This window comes from Corvus brachyrhynchos, unplaced genomic scaffold (assembly GCF_000691975.1).
Source record: "Corvus brachyrhynchos isolate BGI_N302 unplaced genomic scaffold, ASM69197v1 scaffold105, whole genome shotgun sequence".
Lineage (NCBI taxonomy): Eukaryota > Metazoa > Chordata > Aves > Passeriformes > Corvidae > Corvus > Corvus brachyrhynchos.
Genome location: NW_008238452.1, coordinates 3,537,551 through 3,558,574, shown reverse-complemented (window position 1 = coordinate 3,558,574; position 21,024 = coordinate 3,537,551). Strand labels below are relative to the sequence as shown.

At 40.5% G+C, this 21,024-nt stretch overlaps 1 protein-coding gene across 2 annotated transcripts in view; it reads left to right on the top strand.

Moving 5' to 3' along the window:
- Nucleotides 1-21,024, top strand: part of SPATA5 (spermatogenesis associated 5) — a 170,397-nt gene that overhangs the window by 21,309 nt on the left and 128,064 nt on the right. The window contains exons 10-13 of one of the 2 annotated variants that reach the window (XM_017736897.1): nucleotides 3,070-3,279; nucleotides 8,169-8,322; nucleotides 14,699-14,752; nucleotides 15,152-15,231. In XM_017736897.1, coding sequence (XP_017592386.1) covers nucleotides 3,070-3,279; nucleotides 8,169-8,198 — 240 coding nt within the window. In that variant the 3' untranslated portion in view covers nucleotides 8,199-8,322; nucleotides 14,699-14,752; nucleotides 15,152-15,231. The remainder of the gene's footprint in view (nucleotides 1-3,069; nucleotides 3,280-8,168; nucleotides 8,323-14,698; nucleotides 14,753-15,151; nucleotides 15,232-21,024) is intronic. The other variant, XM_008635751.2, reaches the window with a different exon arrangement.

Sequence of the window (21,024 nt, the reverse complement as noted above, 5' to 3'; positions counted from 1 at the left end):
GGCTCAGGTTGTTAGCCCTGAGCTGTGGCTCTCAGGCACACCAGCCCCTTTGGAGCCAGGTGGAATGCTGCTGAACGGCACAATACAGGCAGGTAGAAGCAAGGTCTTGAGGTACTGCAGGAAGTCTGTTCTCAGTCCTGGTCAGCCTACTCCTCAGGCTCCTGTGTCCACTAAACCATCCTGCCGGTGGCTTCCTTCACTGTCATTTGATTTTTTTTGATAAACACCCACTGAGTCATTGGAATACTACTGAAATTCATTCCTTTAGTAACAACATAGTGGAGATTTGTTTTTGTGCTGACAGGACCTGCATTTCCACAAAGTAATGCATATTCTCTAATGATGTAGGGTAAATTTCAAACCATCTGCTTGGTGCCTGGGTGAGTTTAAAGTAGAACTCAAAAGTACTGGGTGCAACAGATTTGTGTCCTCCCATATAACCTACCAAAGGAAGGGATTTTGGAACTAGATGATCTTTAGGGTCCATTCCATCTCAAAACATTCTGTGAATGCTATAATCTTAAAAAATCCTTGTGAAAAATAACTTCAAACACTACATAAATCATAAGATGTGAGATTTTTTCACAAAGAGAAGACAGGAATTTGAGCTACATTAATAATACCAGCTTTTCAGCTTTAGCTTTTTATTGCAGGTATATACTTGGCGGCCCCCTTGGTGTGGATGGGACTTTTGGCCTCTGTAGTAACTTAAAAGTAAAACCATTGATATACATGAGATTTTTTTGACTTATAGCTTCATTTTTCAGATGGTGGGGCTTCTTCATATTTCACTGCTTTGCAGTAGCCACATGCCAATCAAATGACAAGAGTTCAAAGTAACTTCTGAATAAAGCCACAAGTCCTTCCTCTTGTGTCTGGATTGTGTGTTGGCTGTGACCAAGGCAAATGTAAAATCCTTGCTGCCTGGTTCTGTGTGCATCTTGCCTTCCATTTTTACAGAGCCTTTTTTGAACTTTGATGTGTGTTATAACCTTTTTAGAAGGCTGCTTTTTCTGCAGCAGGGATTCAGGAGAGAGGGGATGCACATTATAAATCAGGAAGTTAATACTGCTGTTCTTTGGAGAGTTGCACTGCAGTTGCCGTTCCTCCCTCTCCTATGGGTTTTTCTGAAACTTTTTTTCAGAGAGTGCTGTGCGTTTTGCTTGCCTCTTTCACTCCCTTTACTGTAATTCAACACTCAGATTTGTGTCTTTGCAGCCAAAAGGTTCTGGATGAGACATCCTTTGCCTGTCTGCTTTATTTCTTTATTACTGGTGCTTAATAACCTCTGGGGAGCTGCTGCTCTGCATTGAGCTCTGAGCTCTGTTGACCTGGGGAGAGCTAAAGATTACAGCAGTAATGAAATCTTGGTGTCTTACACGCTGTAGCAGAGAGCTGGCTTTTTATGTGTGAGCCCAGCCCCAAGGCTAATCTTTAAAGCCATTTCCACAGTGACAGAACATCACACCTCATTGCTGGTGCTGCAAGACTTCTCCTTTGAGTTCCTGTGCAGGTGAGAGCAGTGTAAATATTGCTAGTGGACTGTTCCCCCCACCCCCCCCACACACACTTAGCTCTCTCCTTTTGAAATGAGGAAATACAAATTTGTTCTGCTTAGAACTTCACCAGAATGTGAAGGTAGAGGTTTATTAGCTATTTTTGCTTGTAATACTTTTGCCTCACCAATTCCACACCTTGCACTGTAGGAATTTAAAATGTAAGCGAAGTCAGAATAAGTCTCCAGATTGCTGAAAACAACCTTCATGTAAGGTGGCCCTACTTCACCTTTTCTATACAATCCTGTCACTTGTGCTGGTGTTAAATTACATGTAGTGGGTCTAAAAAAAATCACTTGAATAATGCCTCAGAAGGCTTACACAATAGACTGAATATTGGCAGAGGGTAAAAGACTGAATATTTAAGAGGGTAAAAATAACATTTAAGTGTTTTCTCCCTGGCTTTTTATATGTATGTGAGGTACTGCTAATAGATCTTGCTGAAAGTTATAGGGAATTCCTGATGGCCTAATTAATTTTAAGATGTTCTTGTTCATGTTTGTCAAAATCTTTGTCTAGATAGAAAGACATGATGATAGGAATGACTAGTCCGTGCTTTACCAGGTATGAGTAAGGATTGATCTTGAAAAAAGGAGAAAAAGCCTATGTTTTCTTCTTCCCTAAAAAAAGTTGCCTAAGAGTGCCAAGATTTAGTTCTGTGCAGTTTACAAAGCTCCTAGATAGAATCAGGGGTTGTAGGGATAGGTAATACATCTTTTAAAATGAAATTTAAACCACACTATTTCATATCATAAACTTGTTGTGTTTGCTGGTTGCTCTCTGCTGTCTTTGTAATTTTCTTCTACATCAAAGTCTGACAATCGAGAAATTTTATTTGGTTTGAAGTTTGGTTGGTCTTAAACAAAAGTGCTTGCACCACATCTAAATGCACTTTCTCATCCACTTCAATAGCAGACTGAATTACCTTTTTCAGGGACTGTCTGCTTCTAGTTTCCACTCCTTGTCCTGTCATCAGGAGAAAATAAGGACAAGCCAAGGGTGACACCAGTTTTCAGCTCAGGTGAAAGGCAATACCTTGCCTCTCAGTAACACTTGCTTGCCTTTCACATGGAACTGACTTTCCAGAGCTGAAGGATGATTTATGTTGAGCAAATTTATGGAAGTGTATTTTAAGGCAGAAGATCACTTGATTTAGGTGTGCCTTGACATGTTTAATATTTGAGGTGGATGGGAGTGGATGGTGACTGGAGAAAGAGCAGTCTGAGGAGATGTGGGGAAAAGTCTCAGGCTTGTTGACAGTGATGTAGGAAGAGGTGTAGCAGGTTTTAGATCTGCCTGCTGGTTTGGGTAGGACATATTACATGCCTCTATGTGTTTCTGACAAGCCTGTCTTGTGCTTCTTATTTAATAAAGACTTTTTGAAGAAGTGACTCGTTAAAAACAGCTTCGTGAAACAACCAGTACACATTCTACAGAGCATCTTTGATTTGTTTGGTTTTTTTTAATAGTTCTGCTCCATAGTCTGAATTCAACAAAGTGCTCTGTTCTGCAGGTATCTTGGTCAGACATAGGAGGACTAGAAGATGTCAAGCTGAAGTTGAAGCAGGCAGTTGAATGGCCTCTCAAACATCCCGAGTCCTTCATCCGAATGGGGATCCAGCCTCCCAAAGGTGTCCTGCTTTATGGACCTCCTGGGTGCTCAAAAACCATGATAGCAAAAGCTTTGGCTCATGAAAGTGGCCTCAACTTCTTGGCAGTGAAGGTAGGCCATTCAGACTCATATTTTCTTAACTCCTGCGTAACAATTGGTAGTTTACCAGTTTCCAGCATTAAAATCCAGTAGCTCATGGTGTTTCTGATCCCTCTACATGCTCCAGCAAACACCTTGTAAATATAAAGTAAAGTTTGCGTTTCCTTATGAAAAGGAGTAATGCTTTCTTGTATGCCGTTAAAAAATTGTTATTTATTTTATCACAGCACAGATGTTTGATGGACAGGTAAGCTGTGGAGTGGCATCTTAAATATTGGCATTGTTTAAAGTCTTTCTAAAAGTGGCAACAATACTTACACTGCAATTAAAGCAGGAAAGGGAAAAGTGACTGGATAGTGGGTAGCCGCTCTTACTGGAATAATTACTTGCGTGCATGAAAGTATTATCATCTAATCTCTTACATTCCTTTTCATTCCTCAGGAAGGTCACTTTCTTTATCTCACTGTTCATGTTTCGTTGCAGATTTTTCTTGTCCTATTTGCCTTTTTTTTATGGGGAAATAGTTCTACTTCATCAGTTTTCAGAAAGCTTGCGAAGTCACTTATATCTTGAATACTCTGGGATAAATGGGATATTCTCTCAGCGTTAAGAAACACTAAGTATAGAAAAATTTTGGATTTTGTTGCCTATGAATCAGTGTAATTGATCACTGTGGGTTGTATGGAAAACACATGAATAGGAGTTATTTAATAATAATACTGAGCTTCACTGCATAGGAAAGAAAAAAAAAGATAGCAGAGTGATTCCACATGGGGCAGTCCTGCAGCTGTGTCAGAATGTTAATGAAGTGCAAGAAAAAACATTTGTTTAAGTATTTTAAAAGTATCTCCTTCTCTACAGTAAGATCACGTCCCCTTCTCTGTTGACCATCTTTTTGCTCACAAAGCCTCCTGTGTTAGCTCCTGCACAGCTTCCTCCTCCTCCCATCCTTTCACGCACACTGTAGCTGTAGCTGCGGATCGTCTCTGGGAGCTGAGGCAGTTGTGTTGACCCTGAAACCAGCAGCACTTCACTGCCCGGGCTCAGTGGGATTGCAGACAGCCCTCTGGGTCATGGTCACATCAACAAGGGCAGCCTTGGAAACCTCAGCCCTTAAGAAACACTACCTTTACTGCCTCTTCCATAAAGACAAAGTAGTTCTTTGTGCTCCAGAGTTACTGGTAAACAAGGTAACCTTTTCCTCCTCCTCTACTTAAAAGAAAACATTCCTCTTTGTCTCACCCCAAGCACTGGTGCCCCAGAGGGTGGGGGGAAAAAAAGGTAGCAGTCTGGAAAAAAAGCCCCAGTTAAAAATGGATGTTGTTGCTATCTTGTATCCCTCAATCATAGCACCGTCAGACATTTTTACTGATGCAGGTAGTTGTCCAAAGTGAAGGGTGACTCATGCTGACCAGGAGGTATCTGAAGGTGCAATGATGGGAAATGCTTGTGTACAGTAATGCAGCGTTTTTCCATGGTGGAGTTCTGCATGTGCAATGTCCTCCATCATTGACAAGCTGCAGCAGAAGTGTCTGGCTCGAGGAAACGGCCTGTGATTCCCTGTTGGTTTAAATCTCTTGGCCTGAAACTGGTCAAATATTCAATGTACAGATGTTTCAAGAAGCACATCTCTGGAGCATGTCCAGCCTTGGACATGTTGACTCCCGGAAGGGAACATAGCCCACTTTCTCTAACTTCACATTTGTTTCCTGGACAGAAAAAGGCAACATCCATCATGTACTAAATGTATTAAACATTGTCTGTAGCACTTTTTCAAGCACAACAGGCATGAATTAATTTCCACTGCAACTGTTCCTGCAATAAATCCAAAGTAGATTAATATGTGAGGTTTTGATTTGTTTTGTTGGGTTTTTTTTGAGAGGGGATTTTTCTTTTCTTGCTTATAGCCCTATTAATTTTTTTGTTCTCTACATTATGTCTCGGATGTCCATCCCTGGAACTGACATCAGGCATTTTGAAATGAAAGTGCAATTCTTGATAATTAACTTTTCAGACTTGCGTTTTCCTCCCAGTCTCTCCTGCCTCGAATAAATAATTCTGATGAAAAGTGTCTGCTGTACAGCTTGTAGGATACTCTTTTGGGACAGTGCAGGGGGCAGAGGTTCTTGGGCCCTTCTGGAGCAGGGGCTGCAGGCAGGAGGCACAGCTCTAGCTGTTGGAGCCTGCTGCTGGATGCTGTCTCTCCCTTTGTCTGAAGGCTGAGAGGAAATAGATTCTGTTACATGCAGTGCTTGCTCGGTCCAGTGAATTTTGGAAGGCTGGACCTATTGTGTCTGCACACTACATTTAAGAGCCACAGGCACAGTAAGTCCCAACTCCCGCAAGTGCTGAATGTACTGTCCTTGTCTGAGTTGGCTGTCCTGCTTTAGTGCAGCAGGTATTGCCCCAGCCCAGCCTGCCTCCAAGAAGGCTTTGTTTGCCAGATGTGTCCGTGCAGTTTGGACAGCTGACTGTTCAGTGAGATGTTTCAGCTGGGTTATGAGCAAACTGTTAAAATGTGACCTTTCCATCTGTCTTGGGCATGGGGAGCTGTCACAAGGCAGCCTCTGGCCCATGTCTGACTGGCCTCTCATGAGATTTGGAAGATGGGCAGAGTCTCGATGTCATTTCTGGGCAGAGGAGCTGAAGAAAATAATGCGATAACAGATGTTTGACGTTGCATCCTGTTCTCTCCTGAAATCTATTGTGAGGTTTGAATGGTTAGTGTTACAATGAATGTGGTGCTTTTGTAAACATGCTCTTTGATACTTGGCCAAAACCTTTTTATAGCTGTATTTTCACCAAGATTGGCGACCTTTTGCTTTTCCAGAGCAAAGCAGCTCGTTGGTTGGTTTGTTTTGCAAAGCAATCTTGCATATAATTCCTAACGGGAATAGTTTATTTTTGTTCCTTCTCTTGACTTTCTTTGTCTCTAATACAATGTATCTGCTAAATTTACTGGGGAGGAGGTTGTCAACTACTTTCCAGGGGATGGCTCTTCCTGCTCCTTCCTGCCAACCCCTTTTTCTGAATCTCTTGTAGCATTGAGGCTTTTCAGGGTTTGAATGGTCATCTGGATTATTCCCCCCTCCCAAACCTCTGTTACAGAAAAGGCAACTGAATTGTTCTCAACTTCTTGGAGATTTTTCAGTGTTTTGCAGCTATGGATACAAGCAAATGTAAGACTGCATGAAGGAATGAATTAGGATAATTTTTTTATTCTGCAGGATTGGATGTCAGTCTTGACTTATCAATATTTTTTGATCTGACTGACCACTTATTTTAGTCAGCCTTCTCTGCATTTTTGTCCTTCTTCACAATCCCTTTGTGCTTTCTCCAAAGTGTGTAATTTTCTTCTGAAATGTGTTTTATGCATTTTTTTGTTCTAGTAAGAAAAACCCCTTGTATACAGGTATTGGACCTATCCACATGAATATGATGGGGATACAATTTCCAGCTTCTGCCAGGCTGATGACACCTTGCTGCTATATACAACCTGTCTCTCCGACATTTTTGCTTTAGATGTCATCTAGCTTTCTGAAACTGAACAGAAAGGAAATTAAACCCTTTGTCACTGTATTCCCTCTTTTGACTATTTATGTGGTAGGTATTTCTGTGGACTGTTTTGACAGTTCCTGCACTTAGGGTCAGCTTTGACTAGCTGTTTTTTTGAGCTATATTTTTATGAGGATTTTTGTGGTGATATTATAAGAATATTTTTAGAGGAAGCTCACCTATCTTGCTGTAGGGCATAGATAATTATCTCTGCATTTGTCTTGCATCTTAGTTTATTTAGATGTGTTATGACTGCCCTCTTGGATTTTTAATTTCTTAGTTTATTTTGTTTTTAGGAAATCCTCTGTCATTGTGTTGTGCTAAGAATCAAATGAGTATTACTTTTCCTTACAGATTTTCTGCTGCTTTTCTGGGAAGCAATTTGCAGAGAATCTCGTGGAATATTTTCCCCCCTCCTGTTATTGTGCTATTTAGGTCATTAACTTTAGTACCGAATAAGAAAACCATTGTGCTTTTTTTGGTTTTAACCTATTTCAGAATGAACACTGGAGTCTGCTCTTGTCAGGCTGAGTGAGACTATCAGGGTACCCACCCAGATAAACTCCATCTACCAGCTGTGATGGTCTGATCTGTGGGGACTTGGAGTTCTGTTTTTCTGTCCAACAAGCAGATTACCTGAGTTGATAAAATAGATAGCAAGAAAAATTATGTAACTTCTATATGCTTGTAAAGGTTTTGGGAGCATCATTTTTCCTCTTGCTGTTTAGTTCTTTTTAACATTTGTCTGTTGAAAATCAAAAATAAGGCAAAACCTCGCTTAGGGATAATGACAAAAACCAGCTTAAATTTAAATAAATTAAATCCCTTGGAGTTCAGCTAAGTGAGACACAGTAATTGTTGTAAACAGGATGAAGCAATACTTGAAAAAAAAACCCCACCACACAAAGAAAACCAAACCCACCTGTGACAGTAAGGAGTGTTTAAGGATGTCAGCACTGAGCAGACCACTGGTACAGATGATGGGAACTATACTGTTCTAAAACTTTAATTTAAAACATTAGTAAGGAGCTCCAACTACAGTGTGATTTAAAAAAAAAAAAAAAGATGAAAAGAAAAAAAGGGAAATATTCCTGACCTTTTATTTGCTGTTACTTAAGAGCTTGGGCTGAAGGAATCTTTTCTTTTTTCAATTAGCAGTAATTACAAAAATATACACTGTTCCCAGGACTCTGACTTCACCTTGGCTTGGTTTAACTTCCTGTATCACCCAGCCGATGCTTTTGTACCACTCCCCGTGCTTGACATGTGCTTAAGCTTAGTTTGTCATCTGGGTCAATTATGTCAAAATATTTTCCAATTGAAGTTTCCTCTGCTTTTCCCTTCAGCTCTTGGCTGTGGCAACTCCAACAGATTAATGAGGCTTGGAAAGGTCGACTGCATTGCTTTGTGAAGAGCTGTCACTGAGTTTTGGGGAGATAGCTTAGCCTTTTGATGGGGATTTCAGTGAGCAGAAGCCTGAAATAAGAAAGCTTGATGACTGTAAGTAGTTATAAGCAAAACATTTCAGATGATAAATGCAGAAGCATTGTGGTTTTATGAGAAACTTTGGCAAACATTTGATAAAATTTCTAAAAAGATCCACAGTAAGACATTTACAGTAACTTATTAGTTAATTAGCAGATAGTAAAAATAACTCTTTGAAATTTGACATTTTTTACAAGGGATAACAAGTTGAGATACTTTGAAGAGTTCTTTTAATCCTGAAGCTATCTGCATATTTTACTCGACTAAAAATAAAAAGAAATCATTCATCCATTCTCACTTGAAGCTATCTGCATATTTTACTCGACTAAAAATCATTCATCCATTCTCACCGTAAGCTTACCAAAAGTCAATGTGCAAACAGAAATTTATTAAATATAATCCCCTGCCTCTGTTTCCTTGTCCCTTCTCAATTACCTTGCAAATTTAATTTTTATTAGCACTTAATTTCTCTCTCTCTCTCATCAAGTTACCAGTGATGGAATGGGATGTTGCTGGAGGTGTGAAGTCTCAGCAAATAGGTTTTGCAGGAGGGGTGGCTGATTTTGTGTGGTTTTGCTGTGGGATTTTTTGATCCCATGTGGATCCTGCCCTGATGGTGCCAAAGGCACTCTGAAGGCACTGGTGCATGCAGTGAGTGTAATTCAATGTTTCCACTCAGTTCATTCTGCAGTGCAAATCCTGGCTTCTGTCTTGTGTAAAGAAGCCTCAAAAGATTGTCACTGGAGTTTGCTGGTCAAGGCAAATGGCAAACAAGTGGATTCTGAGGCATGCCAGTAAAGAAAATTGGGTATTACAGTTGCCTTTGCAGTCTGACCATGCTGCTTATAGCAACTTCACTGCAAGGATTGGGGTTTTTGCCAGTTTTCCCCCTTAAATACTGTTAGAGCCCACAAGCACCTGCTGAAATTGAAGTTTTTCAAACCCCAGACAGGTGTCAACAAGTTTTTAAGGTCCTCTGGAATGCAAGGCAGAGGGAGAGGAAGTGATTAAAATGGTGCACGGTGCTCAGCCTGAGGTTTCCTTGTGCTGGGAGTGATGCAGATTAAATCTTTACCCAGCCCTGAAAGAGAAGAAGCAGGCTTTATTCTTAACAAGCAAATAGAATGCGTTTTCTGAGCAAATATTTTTCTGTGCAGCGTAACCAATTACCAAATCACACACATACAGCCTCTGCCTTAGAAAGAGCCTTACTGTTAAAATAAAGGAAGTCTCAGTGTTTATCTTGTTAACTTGCTTCCCTGCAGCCACCCTGAGTCATGTGGTGCTTTGGTTGGACTGTGGGAGGGATGAAATAGCATTTTGCCGTGGAGATTACAGTGCCAAAAGACTCAATAACTAATTTCTGAGTCTCTTCAGTGTTGTTAGAATAGAGCATAAGGCTGAGAGAATTGGGATTGTTCAGTCTGGAGAAGACAGGGCTTAGGAGTGACCTAATTGTGGCTTTCCAGAACCTAAACAGAGCCTACAAGAAAGATGGAGAGAGGCTTTTTCCAAGAGCATGTAGTGACGGGGTAAGGGGGAATGGTTTTAAAATGGAACAGAGTAGATTTAGATTAGATAGATTAGGAAATATTCTTTACTGTGAGGGTGGTGAGGCACAGGCACAGGTTGCCCAGAGAAGTTGTGGATTACCCATCCCTGGAGTTCTCCAAGGCCGTGTCTGAGCGACCTGGTCTGGTGGAAGGTGTCCCTTCCCATGGCAGGGAGGTCGGAACTAAATGATCTTTAAGAACTCTTCCAACCCAGGCCATTCCGTGATTCTATGACTTTATCTCACCTGCAGTGTCAAAACCGGAAAGACTAAAAAAAAAAGATGCTGGTTTTAACTCTGTGAAGGGTGTATTGGTGGGGTGGGATCAAGCTTTGCTCCTCTGAGCTGGATGTCTAAGCTTCTCCTGCCAGCCTGCAGAGAAATTAGCACTTTGCACCTTAGAGGTAAATGTCTGCCAGTCCAAATAAATTAATGTAAATGTCTAATTCAGATGCAGGTGTGCGAATGCGGGCTCTGAACATTACCCTAGGAACACACTGTGAACAGTAGAAAAGTAATTTTGGCACCTCCTGTCTCTCTTTTCTTGTTCTTTTCTGAGATTCACAGTACGGAGCTCAGTTTCTAGAGGCATCATTTGAAATCACATACTAATTATGACTGATACTTCCATGTGTGTTTGATCATTTCTGCTTTGAATATGGCAAAGATGGAATTGTGGATTATCTTGTAGTAATAATCTAGAGTAATAATCCATTGGATGTCATAAAACTCTCTAGTTGGATTTTTAGAACATAGGAATTGTACTCTGTGGCTAACATAGTTTAATGTGTCTGTGTAAAAGCCCAGAACCTCTATGTGAGGTTATCACACTATTTCTGAAGAGTCTAGACGGAGCTGTATGCTGGAGAAATCTGGAGCTGTGCCCATGTGACTCAGAAATCTTAAGTGCATAACTTGCCTGATTGCCAAAATAGTAAAAAAAAAAAAACTGTAAGAGAAGTCACTGTCTAAATTTCCTATGCAAGTGGTGGAAAAAATCTGCAAGTGGTCTTAAGCCCTGCTCAGAAAAATGACTGATACTCTTTAACTTCAGGGATAGCAGATGTCCCTCTTGCAGTTTAAAATCACTTTGAGAACTTCTGTCAGAACCCTGTGTATACAAGCTTATCTCATGTTGCTGCATGTATGCAGGGGTTTTATCTTCTGCACAGTTAATCTTTCAAGAGTTGACTCTGATAATATTTTAAATGTAAGGAATTTTCTTTTTTTATTAAAATAAATAAATTAAAATTCACCAGACCATAAGCAAAGCAGAAAGTTTCATAATACAAGGGGATATATCTCATAAATGGGGATGGAATAGTCTTTAAGCAAAGCATGCCTGGAAATTCTCTCTACTTTGAGGCTGAATAAAAAAACCTCAGCAGTATCCAGTGGGCCTGAATTGGAATTTACTGTCAGTCTGGATTCTAGCTCACAAATACTTATGTGCATGGCTAAGCTACAACTACTTCTGCCAGTTTTCTGCTCCAAATCTTTTGCTGGTTTTGGAGTCACTGTGCAAATGACCACAAGAAACAGGTTTTGTTTCTTCATGTCTGTTTGTATGGAAGATGACTTGTTGCAGATGAGAACAGAGCTGTGCAGCATTAAACTAGCCCATTTGTTACTAGCACCTCTTGGTCAGTGTATCAACAGCTATAAAAAGCTTTTGAAAGAATCCTTATGCTCACCCCTGGGCCAGCAATGATCTTTCAGCAAATGTCAGCTTGCTGACTAAGTTAAGCTCATGTTGTTTGATTTTTAAAGCATTTAGAAAAGCACTGAAATATAAAATAAAATCTCTCCTGGTATCTCTTCAGTGGCCGCCAAAGAAAGCCTGCTGAAGGTGAGCTTTGTGAAAATGAGAAGCTGTGTCAGCTGCCAGCAGGTGACTTTGTGGTGGTCTATAAGACTGCCTGTCCTGTGGATTTATTTTTCAAATAAGAACTGCCATCAATCTGAGCTAAAGGACAGCACAGGTGCAGACAGGGTAAGGCAGAGGCTCAGCTCAGGTGGGACCAGAGCTCACCCAGTTCGGTTGCTACCTCCAACTGCTTTGAACATTTGTAGTTTTTGTGGTTTTCAGTATCTGTGTGAGATGAATTGTACGGAGATGCCTCCTCTTCTGTGTGTGCTTTGTCTTACTTTGGAGCTTCTTCCTTTCTTGCCGTGTATAATACGGATTCTGAGCTGCTCGCAATAAAAACTGTGACACTCAAATGCAGTTCTGGTATCTCTCATGAATGGTGAATTAAAAGACTTCCAAATCAATTTCCATGAAAATTCTCCACGAAGAGGCACAGGTCATTAACATGTAGTGGTCTTTCAGCTGCAATTGCTGCTTAATGGAGAGAAAAATGGAGAAAAACTTCATGTCGAAGCTTACAGCAAAAAGCATTCAAAATAATTCTCTTTGGAAACATTTTAAACAGTATTTATTGCTTTGATGTTGCCTTCATCATATTTTAATGCTTAATTAAAAATAAAACTCCAAGCATCTGAAATTATATTGTACCTTAGAGCTCAAATAGAGTAGTTTTGGGTTTAAGCTGTTGTTTTGGGGGTTTTTTTGGGTTTTTTTTTTTGGGTTTTTTTTGGGGTTTTTTGTGTTTTTTTTTGTTTTGTTTTATTTTGGTTTTTTGCTGAGGCAAAAGAAAGTGTCAGGCTGTTTGATGTTGGGTCATAGGAGAGGAGCACCTGGTGGGCACTGATGTGTGTGATGTTGGTTTCCATGGGAATACTGATGTGAATGAAGATTACTTATGGGAATAAGGGCATGAAAGAGAAAGTCCACAGGCTCCAAGGAAAAGTTAGTGAGAGAAATCTGTAATTGTGGGTAGAATCTGCAGCAGTTTCTCAGTGTAACAGGGAGCTGAATGGAAAGAGAGGACTCTGCTCTTGTTCCTTAAGGATTTGTCAGGGCTGTGCTATCGGATTGCTCATCTGCCCTGCTCGTGATGAATGGCGAGGGCCCGGGGCAGCTGAGCTGTGTTGGAGCTGCAGCCTGTTGCTCACTAACTTCATGGGCGGTGTCAACAGCAGCAAAAGGCACTGTGTTGGAGCTGCAGCCTGTTGCTCACTAACTGCTGCACACACTTCATGGGCGGTGTCAACAGCAGCAAAAGGCGCTGTGTTTCTCTCTCTCGCCTTGTTTTTGCCTTCTCTCTTTCCCGCATTCCTTGGTTTTGTGTCTGAATAATTCTGTTTCCATGCAAGTACCCACTAGACTTCAGTTTTGCAGTCGTTGGAGGCCTCCAGCTGACACTTCAGCTACCACAGCAGTTGCTTTAAGGGTGGATGTTGCTGAAAGGAAGCAATGCTAATTGTATCATTTACCTTTCCTACAGACAAGGCACACAGTGCTGGCACTATCAACCCTTACACTGTGGCTTTGGCCCGTGTGGTGCTCTAGGTCTGCCTGCTGCACTGTCTCACCTGGTCCTTTGGATAATGGACAACTCTTTTTGCAAACAAGTAAATTAAAATGGTGGCTATGCCTGGATGCTTTGCTGATATCAGATAACTTGTGCTTTGCTTTTCAGAGGATATGTTTTTCTTCCCCCATTAGCACAGGTGTTTTCCAGTGTCAAGGTAAAGTCAGTGCATTAACTGTTACTGCAGGAATGAAAATGAGCATGGAGAGGGGAGACTGCAAAAACCAGTGTGCTGCATTTTTAGAGTGATGAATTTGTGTTCCATTCACCAGCCTGGGAACAAAGTCCAGATGGTCCCGTTCAAAGAGGGGTTGTAACAGAGGCTCTGTCACTGCCAGTGCATAAATGTGTGTCTGCCACACATTCTTAATTGTGACATACCTGCTGTTTAAAGCTGCCTTGTGCTCTGGGCTGAGTGTTACCTGAAGATACTCACAGCTGGGAGAGGGTGGGTCAGCTTTCTGATTGTGAAGAATGGATGTTGTTTCCGCTGGGGAAATTACAAGGACACCTGTTGTTCCCTGGTAAATAGATTGAAGCCACTGGCTCTTTTCGTTCAGGGCAGCAGATAATCATCCTTGGTTGTGGCTGCAGGTCAATGTTGATGCAAACCAGGCTGAAGTCAATGAGACATTACCAATCCCAGGAGAAGCTGAGGCCCATTAGGAAGCATTATTTAAGCAGCCTATCCTACAGGATATAGCAGAACAGAAGATACTCTGAGAATTTGCCATTGTTTTACTTTTCATAATTGTAAGTACTTGTTCAAGACTCCAGTGCTGACCCTGTGGTCTCCAGTCTGTTCCTGGTGGACAGAGCTGTGAGGATAAACAGGCACCACAGCAGCTGGCGCTCGTAATCCTGCTTGGCAGCCTCGGCAGAGGGTGAGCTCAGACACTGAACAGCTTCCTCGCTAGGGATGGGTTTCAGGTGTGCTGCTGTGGAGCTTCTTGCTTCACCTGCAGAGTGCCAAGTTCAAGGAAGTGCTGTTAAACATTGGTTTAAGTCACTGTTGTGGTGCTTGGTTGGACAGGATGCACATTGAGAGTGCAAGTAAATGCTTTACTGTGATTTGGCCTTCTGGCTGATTTGCAGCCCCTTGGTGCTGTTGTTGAACGCTTTTAAGAACCTCCAAGCATTTTTTTTTTTTTGGTTAATGCCATTTCTCATGAAGGTACTGGGAAAGTATTAAGATGAGAGGACTAACCAACGTGCATAGGTACTAAAATAAATGGAGAAAACTTGGTTAAGGTAGAGGGTAAGTAAAAATGCACCCATAAGACCTGCAAATGACAAAATCTCAGAATTTTTTGTAACAGAGCATGACCAGTGTAGCACTGGCAGATGGTTTCAGGCATTTTGTGTACAAATGTATCATGCTTAATTATTTTCTATTTTGCAGGGGCCTGAGTTGATGAATAAATACGTTGGTGAGTCTGAACGAGCAGTGAGAGAGGTGAGAAAGGGCAAGCTATGGATAATGTTAGATGCTAAACTTTCTTGGCTTTCTTATTCTTCTCTGCTTATGAGGTACCTTTAAACTTTCTGAAAAACTTCTTCTGGTGTAAGTTTAAAAAAGAAAAGAAAAAAGTGAAGCAGCAGGGATATTTAGCTTTCTCCTGCATCAGCCTAGTGATTCATGTCAAATTTGGGATCCTGTAGCAGCTTTTACTGCAAGCCCGTATCATGAAAAACCTATAAAAATCTGTTTTCAAGTGAAACCAACCCAAAGGAAGACAGGACTGATGTCTTTTATGTGAAGCTGTGTAGCTCTTGAGGTGTGCAGGCGGTGATAGTGTACTGTAAACAGCTTCCATCCCTTAAAACTGGGTGTTTCATTGTTGTTTTTTTGTAGATCTTCAGGAAAGCCAGAGCAGTGTCTCCTTCAATTCTTTTCTTTGATGAAATAGATGCCTTGGCAGTTGAAAGGGGAAAGTAAGTAATTCTGTTACAAAAATAAGACATTATTTCCTGATAAATTACTCTTACACTGTACAATCACAGATTTATTTACCTTTCTAGAATTATTTTATTAAACATATTCGTTCTTTATACAGAAGGGTAATGTGTGACTTTTACTCAAGCCTGTTTAACTTGGCATAAACAGGTAAGCTGGTGGAGTTCCTCCTTTCTCATCTCATTAGCCTGAATGATTCTACTGGTTCTCATGCTCTTTGGCTCTTTTCTGTGGTTTTACCTTTTATTTCCAGTAACTTAACTCCTTTCTTTTCCCAGGGTTGTTGCACTGGCCTAATTTGGTGTCTCCATCAAGCAAACAATATGATCATAAGCTACATAAAACAAATTTCCAAGGAGACTACTCATATACATAAATTTACACCTACATTTAAACATTTTGCCAGACTGGGAAAAACTTCATGAAAAGAATCTGAAACACTTGTGTCCTTTCATGTGTGACATTAAGAAGGGATTATTGTGCAAACACCTAGTATTATTTTTTTTTTATATCCTGCTTTGTGATGATTCCAAGAGATGTTTAGCTCATGTCTGAAGTAGGATTATTGCAGTTTTTCGTTGCTACTATAGCATTTAAGACTTGACAGGCTTTGTAAGTGGACTTTCTTGTGGGATACCTTCTTGTAAATGTTAAAACTGCTACTTGCTGTTGCAGTAAATACTTCTATGCTGTTTTATTTTGTATGAAAAGCTACCAAATTGGTGCATTAGAAAGTATTTGTCCAGTTGAAAGGTGCGTCAAAACTTGAACATTTTTCTGGGAAAAAAGCTCCCTCAACATCCTTGCACATTCCTTTGTATTGCAAGAAGGGCATTTGTATCTTCAGAAAAGGATAACAGGTGTCATTTTGCTGTTTCAGTGACACAAATAAATTATTTGTGTCACAGGAGGTGGCATCACGTGTAGCATAGAGCTGCCCTGTGAAGCTGCTAAGAAATGAACGTTCTTGCTGTTGGAAATGCAAAATCTGATGGAAGATGTTTTTCTCAGCATCCTTCTCGCATGAAATGTATGCAGCTGTGAAATTTGTGAGTGGTATGCACCGAAACGCCTGCCTGCTTATTACAACAGAGAAATTGCAAAATTGTTCGCTTGAATCAAGCCAGTGGAGGGGAAAAAAATATCATCCCCTGCTGCAATTGTTAATGTGTATAGCTTTCAGAACTAGTACTTCATCAAGATCAAACCTCTTGGAAGATTAAGCCGTAACACATTTTAAGCAGCCTTTTCACACAGTGCCCTGGAGGTGTTGAGTTTGTTTGTTTGTTTGCTTTATTCTTTTAGGGAGTAAACAGCTTGATTTTACCTTACCTGGAACTATCCATGGGGGGTAGTAGGCCTGGCACAGCTTGCTGAAGAATGTGGTGTGACCTGCTGCAGTTGTGTTGTGCTGGAGACATCTGGTTTTGGAGCTTTAAAAAGAACAGGGTGGGACACACAAATATTTCATTGTCAAATCTGAACCAGATGGGAGGTAAAATATGTAGCAGAGTTCTCATAAAATTCATCTGAAATTAAATGGTGTAGGAAACCAGACAAGGCACTTATTAGAAATGGCCCTTTTTTACAGGCTGACTTTGCACAGTAGGAATTTGCAAATGCACTAGAGATGCTAACGATTTGTGGCCTCTGGAGATCCATTTCCTGTTCTATTACTGACCATGCTGAAGTTTTCAAGGAAACACCTGTTTATATTGTCTCCCCATTCCCTCTGTTGGCTGAATTAGTTTTCTTTGCCTTGGCAGTGAAAAACATTCTGTGATACAGCTTCGTAAGAGGTTTTTCCTCTTGGTTTAAATCTTTGTTAGGATGCTGTGGGCTTTGTGCACCATGTGCCACATTCCGTATCTCCTGGGTAGGCAAACTCTCCTGATCCTACCAGGACATGTCCAGAGACACAGAGAAGCTGAAACTGTTAAGTTCAAGAGTAATTTCACATATAATTCTGATTAGAAATACAGATGTGAAATAACCTTGAGTAAATCACTTAATGCTTTTGTTCTTCAAAGCACCGTGCCAAGTGTTCGTTAACCCATTATTTAGCTTTGACTAAAGCTTGTGGGTTTAAAACAGAAGTGTTTTGCTTCCAACCTTCTGTAGAGATCACAAGACTATCCCTTCTCAGCAGCAGGCACATATGAGCTAACAGCCTTTGTAAATAATGAGGGTACAGGTAGATCAAGAAAGCTGAGAAATTTTCTTGTTTGGACTATTCATTACAATGTCTCCTTTGCATCAGGTAGTGGATTCTGTCACTGCACAAGCCATTACTCCATGGCAAGCATTGTGGCTGCACTCGGTTATGCCACAGTGTTTTATTTATTACACATTCCCAAGCCATCATTCATTCCATAATTGTAATACATCTAACACACTACCTAATGTAACTGTCTCATGTAGCAGTTTTGTTGTACAAAATGTATTTGTGTGTTTATTGGTTAGAACAAGTAATACTTTGAAGTCAGCAAAAATTATGTTAATTGACCTTGCGTATTGTCAAAATGTATTATTTGGAAAAGATTCTTTCTTATCCCACCTGCCTAGAAGTTCCGTATGTTTTATTGATACAAACTAAGCTCCTGGATTTTTTTTCTTGTCTGTCCACAACCGCCCTATTTTGCTTGTAGGCAACCCACTAATACATATTAATCAAGGAATTAAGACTGTGGGCTGGATACATACCAGTGTTGAAGACAGTTTATGAAAATATAATCCTGCAGCTCTGCAGAAAAATAGTTCAATGTAAGGAGCAATTGCTCGAGAAAAAAATCTGATTATCCTTGATGCAAGAAGTCGAGAGGGTGATTCTGAATAGATTTGGGTTTCCAGTGTGATGGTGAAGACATAAAGATACTTTGAGCTGTGTTGATTTCTGCGTTTTGTTCTGTGACTCTGAGCTTCTAATGCTCATGGAGGATTTTTCCATCGCTTTCTGATTTATGTTGAGATGTTAAGAGTAAGTTTAGAGAGAACTGAAAATTAAGAATTAGTGGCTCAGTGGCCTGACCCTAGAGAAAGAGGGAGGCATTCACCATGTCTGACTCTAAAGAACAAATTATAAACCTGCAGCAGAAAAGATGGTAGAAAGAGGTGTCACAGTGAGGTTTGAAGAGGAGAAATGATTGAGAAAGGAGAAACTTCTGCAGTCGTGCACCAGGAGAGGTGAACCATGGGATGCATGGAGCCTTTTCCACTTCTCCATGGTTCTAATTAGCATTTACTTTCACCAGCAGATTATAACTTTTTCTTTTTTTTCTCCATACTTTTGAAAGATGCAGTTATGACTTTTAGTAGGACAGATTGCACTGAAGCAGGACTGGTTCAGATACAGCAGTTTGAGCAGGAAAGTTTGCCTCAGAGTAATCCCATGCTTGCACAAAGCTTGGGAGGCTTTACAAATTGCACAGCTGTAGAGAGTTATGGGTATTTGTTACCCTCAGTATCCTGACCATGTAAAACCTAATTCTTCTGGCCATTAGGGGTTGCCAAGAGGGAAATGGCTTGGTAATTAGACTTGAAAGTGATGAATGAATGTGGGTCTGTGTAAATGCAGTGCAGACAGTCTGTTTGCTGAACTTCAGAAATCTCCGTGCTTTGGAAATGGAACATTGTTTATATAAGTAGGATTTTTAGGATTTTTGGGCAAGAGACATCCTTTTCTTGTTTTTCAGAAGCAAAGCATTTCCCCTTTAACTGCAAATCTCTATAACGTAGGATAGGAAATGCTGTAGACTGCTGTAAAAGACACTGATAAATTCTATTTTCCAAGGGGGAAAAAAAAAGACCAGGGACAAAGTCAGTACCTTGCATTTGACTTGTGGAGGCCAAAAGTTGGTAGATGGATGTTGCTAACCTTTTCAGACTGAGGGTAGAAGTGACAAACTGAAGGGTCTTTTGTGCTAATTCCCTTAAACTACAACATGATGATGCTTTTTTGGGGAAAGTACGTTATCCTGTATGCTGGGGGGAGGACGGATAGATTCCTAAGCCACAATTTAAAATAGTCAGAACCACTGAAAAACACACTGTTTTCACTTTAGGTATTAAAATCTTTGGAATCTTAACTTTTGAGGCTCTTGAGCTTTTAGATGAAGCTGTGAGGTACAGCAGCTTTGCTTCTGTACTGTGCCACCTCTGCCTTGAACAGGGACAGTGATAAATCTCTTTTTAAACCAAGATATCTTTCTGGAATGTTTTAGCTCATATTTATTTATCCTCCACACTTACCATTGTATTTTAGTGCCTGTGCAAGTTCCCTGGTGCAATGGGCAGCCTCTGTCATGAAGGAGGTTAGTGTGTTGCATCCAGTAATGAAACCCCTGGGCTGGACCCTGCAGGGATACAGCAAAGTGACAGTAGATAGGATAGAGGTTCTTGGCAGGAATCCACCTTGCACAGGGTAAATGAGCACTAGTGAAGCTGGAGGAGGTATTGTCCCCCTAATGTTTCTCATGCAAAGACAGAAGAACGTGAACAAAGTATACCTGGAAGAAATGGGGTTTCCCTCTGCCATGATTGTTGTGAGGAAGCCAGTTCTTGTTCAGCTCAGATAAAGAACCTTGTGTTTCTGGCCTCTGTTGGCACTGGTGCCCCTGAATTGGGGAGCATCAGCTGATTCCCTGCAATATCTGAGCTGTGTTTGCACATGGTGGAGAATTGAGGCATTCTAAACTTTTTTGACTGCTGTGTGAATTCTTTAAAGTTTTGGAATTTGGTATCCAAACAAATATTGTCTGGGGAAAAAAGCTGCATGCCTGGTGCCAGCTTTTTATTTTAGGCCCAGCTGTCTTCAGTGGTGAAAGAGGAAAGTTTTGAAACAATTATATTGTACAGTAAAGCTTGTGATTGGTTTTGAAAGAGCAATTTTAACAAATAGCATTACCCATAGTTTGGGTGTGTATACAATAAATGTCTGCATCCCTTTAATTTTAAACTAAACTTGTTAGTGCTTGTGGCTATCAAGAATCCTTTATCACAATGTGTTTCTTCCTTTTTGTTTACAAACCCAAATAATGGGTAACTTTCCAGCCTGCATTATAATTAAGATAATTTGAAGTCAATAGAGACTTTCATTGACATCAGTGAAAGCAGGACTGGATACAAAACCGCTTTTCTTGAAGACATCATTTTAATGATATGCAGGAGGAACATAATTGTAACTAAAATTTATAAACAGTGAACCTATTATACATAAATATTATTGTAATGAAATGAAATCCAGTCTAGTTAGTTACTTCTAGGTCTATAATGCTTCCAACTTAAACTGTATTTGCTTTCCTGGTAGACATGATTGATTACAGATTTAAACTTGATTAACTTCCAGGAATGCACAGCAGAGAAACGTTGAGAAAAACAGAATGAAGGGAAGTGGGAAATTTACTGGGCATCAGGTGTGTGCTTGGTTTGGGCTTGTTTTTTTATTTTGTTTTATTGCCTTCTTTTTTTTAAGGCAACATCAGCTTTAGCAGAATAAGAGAACTCATGATGTTAGCGTTCTTCCTGTGTCACCCAGACAGTGCCAGGGCCAGCTGGAAGTGTGGGCTAATGCCCATATTTTATGAATGTGCATCTGGAATTAGTTGCAAACAGATGGAAATGGGCGATGGATCATGACCTAGGTGCTCAGGGATTTGGAGATGGGCTTGGGGAAAGCCCTCTGGAAGAAAGCCTGTTGATTCCAAACCTGTCTCAAACTGGCTTCTTTCCTCCTTTTCTCTCCTTTCACTGTGTTTCATTTTTATGGGCCTACT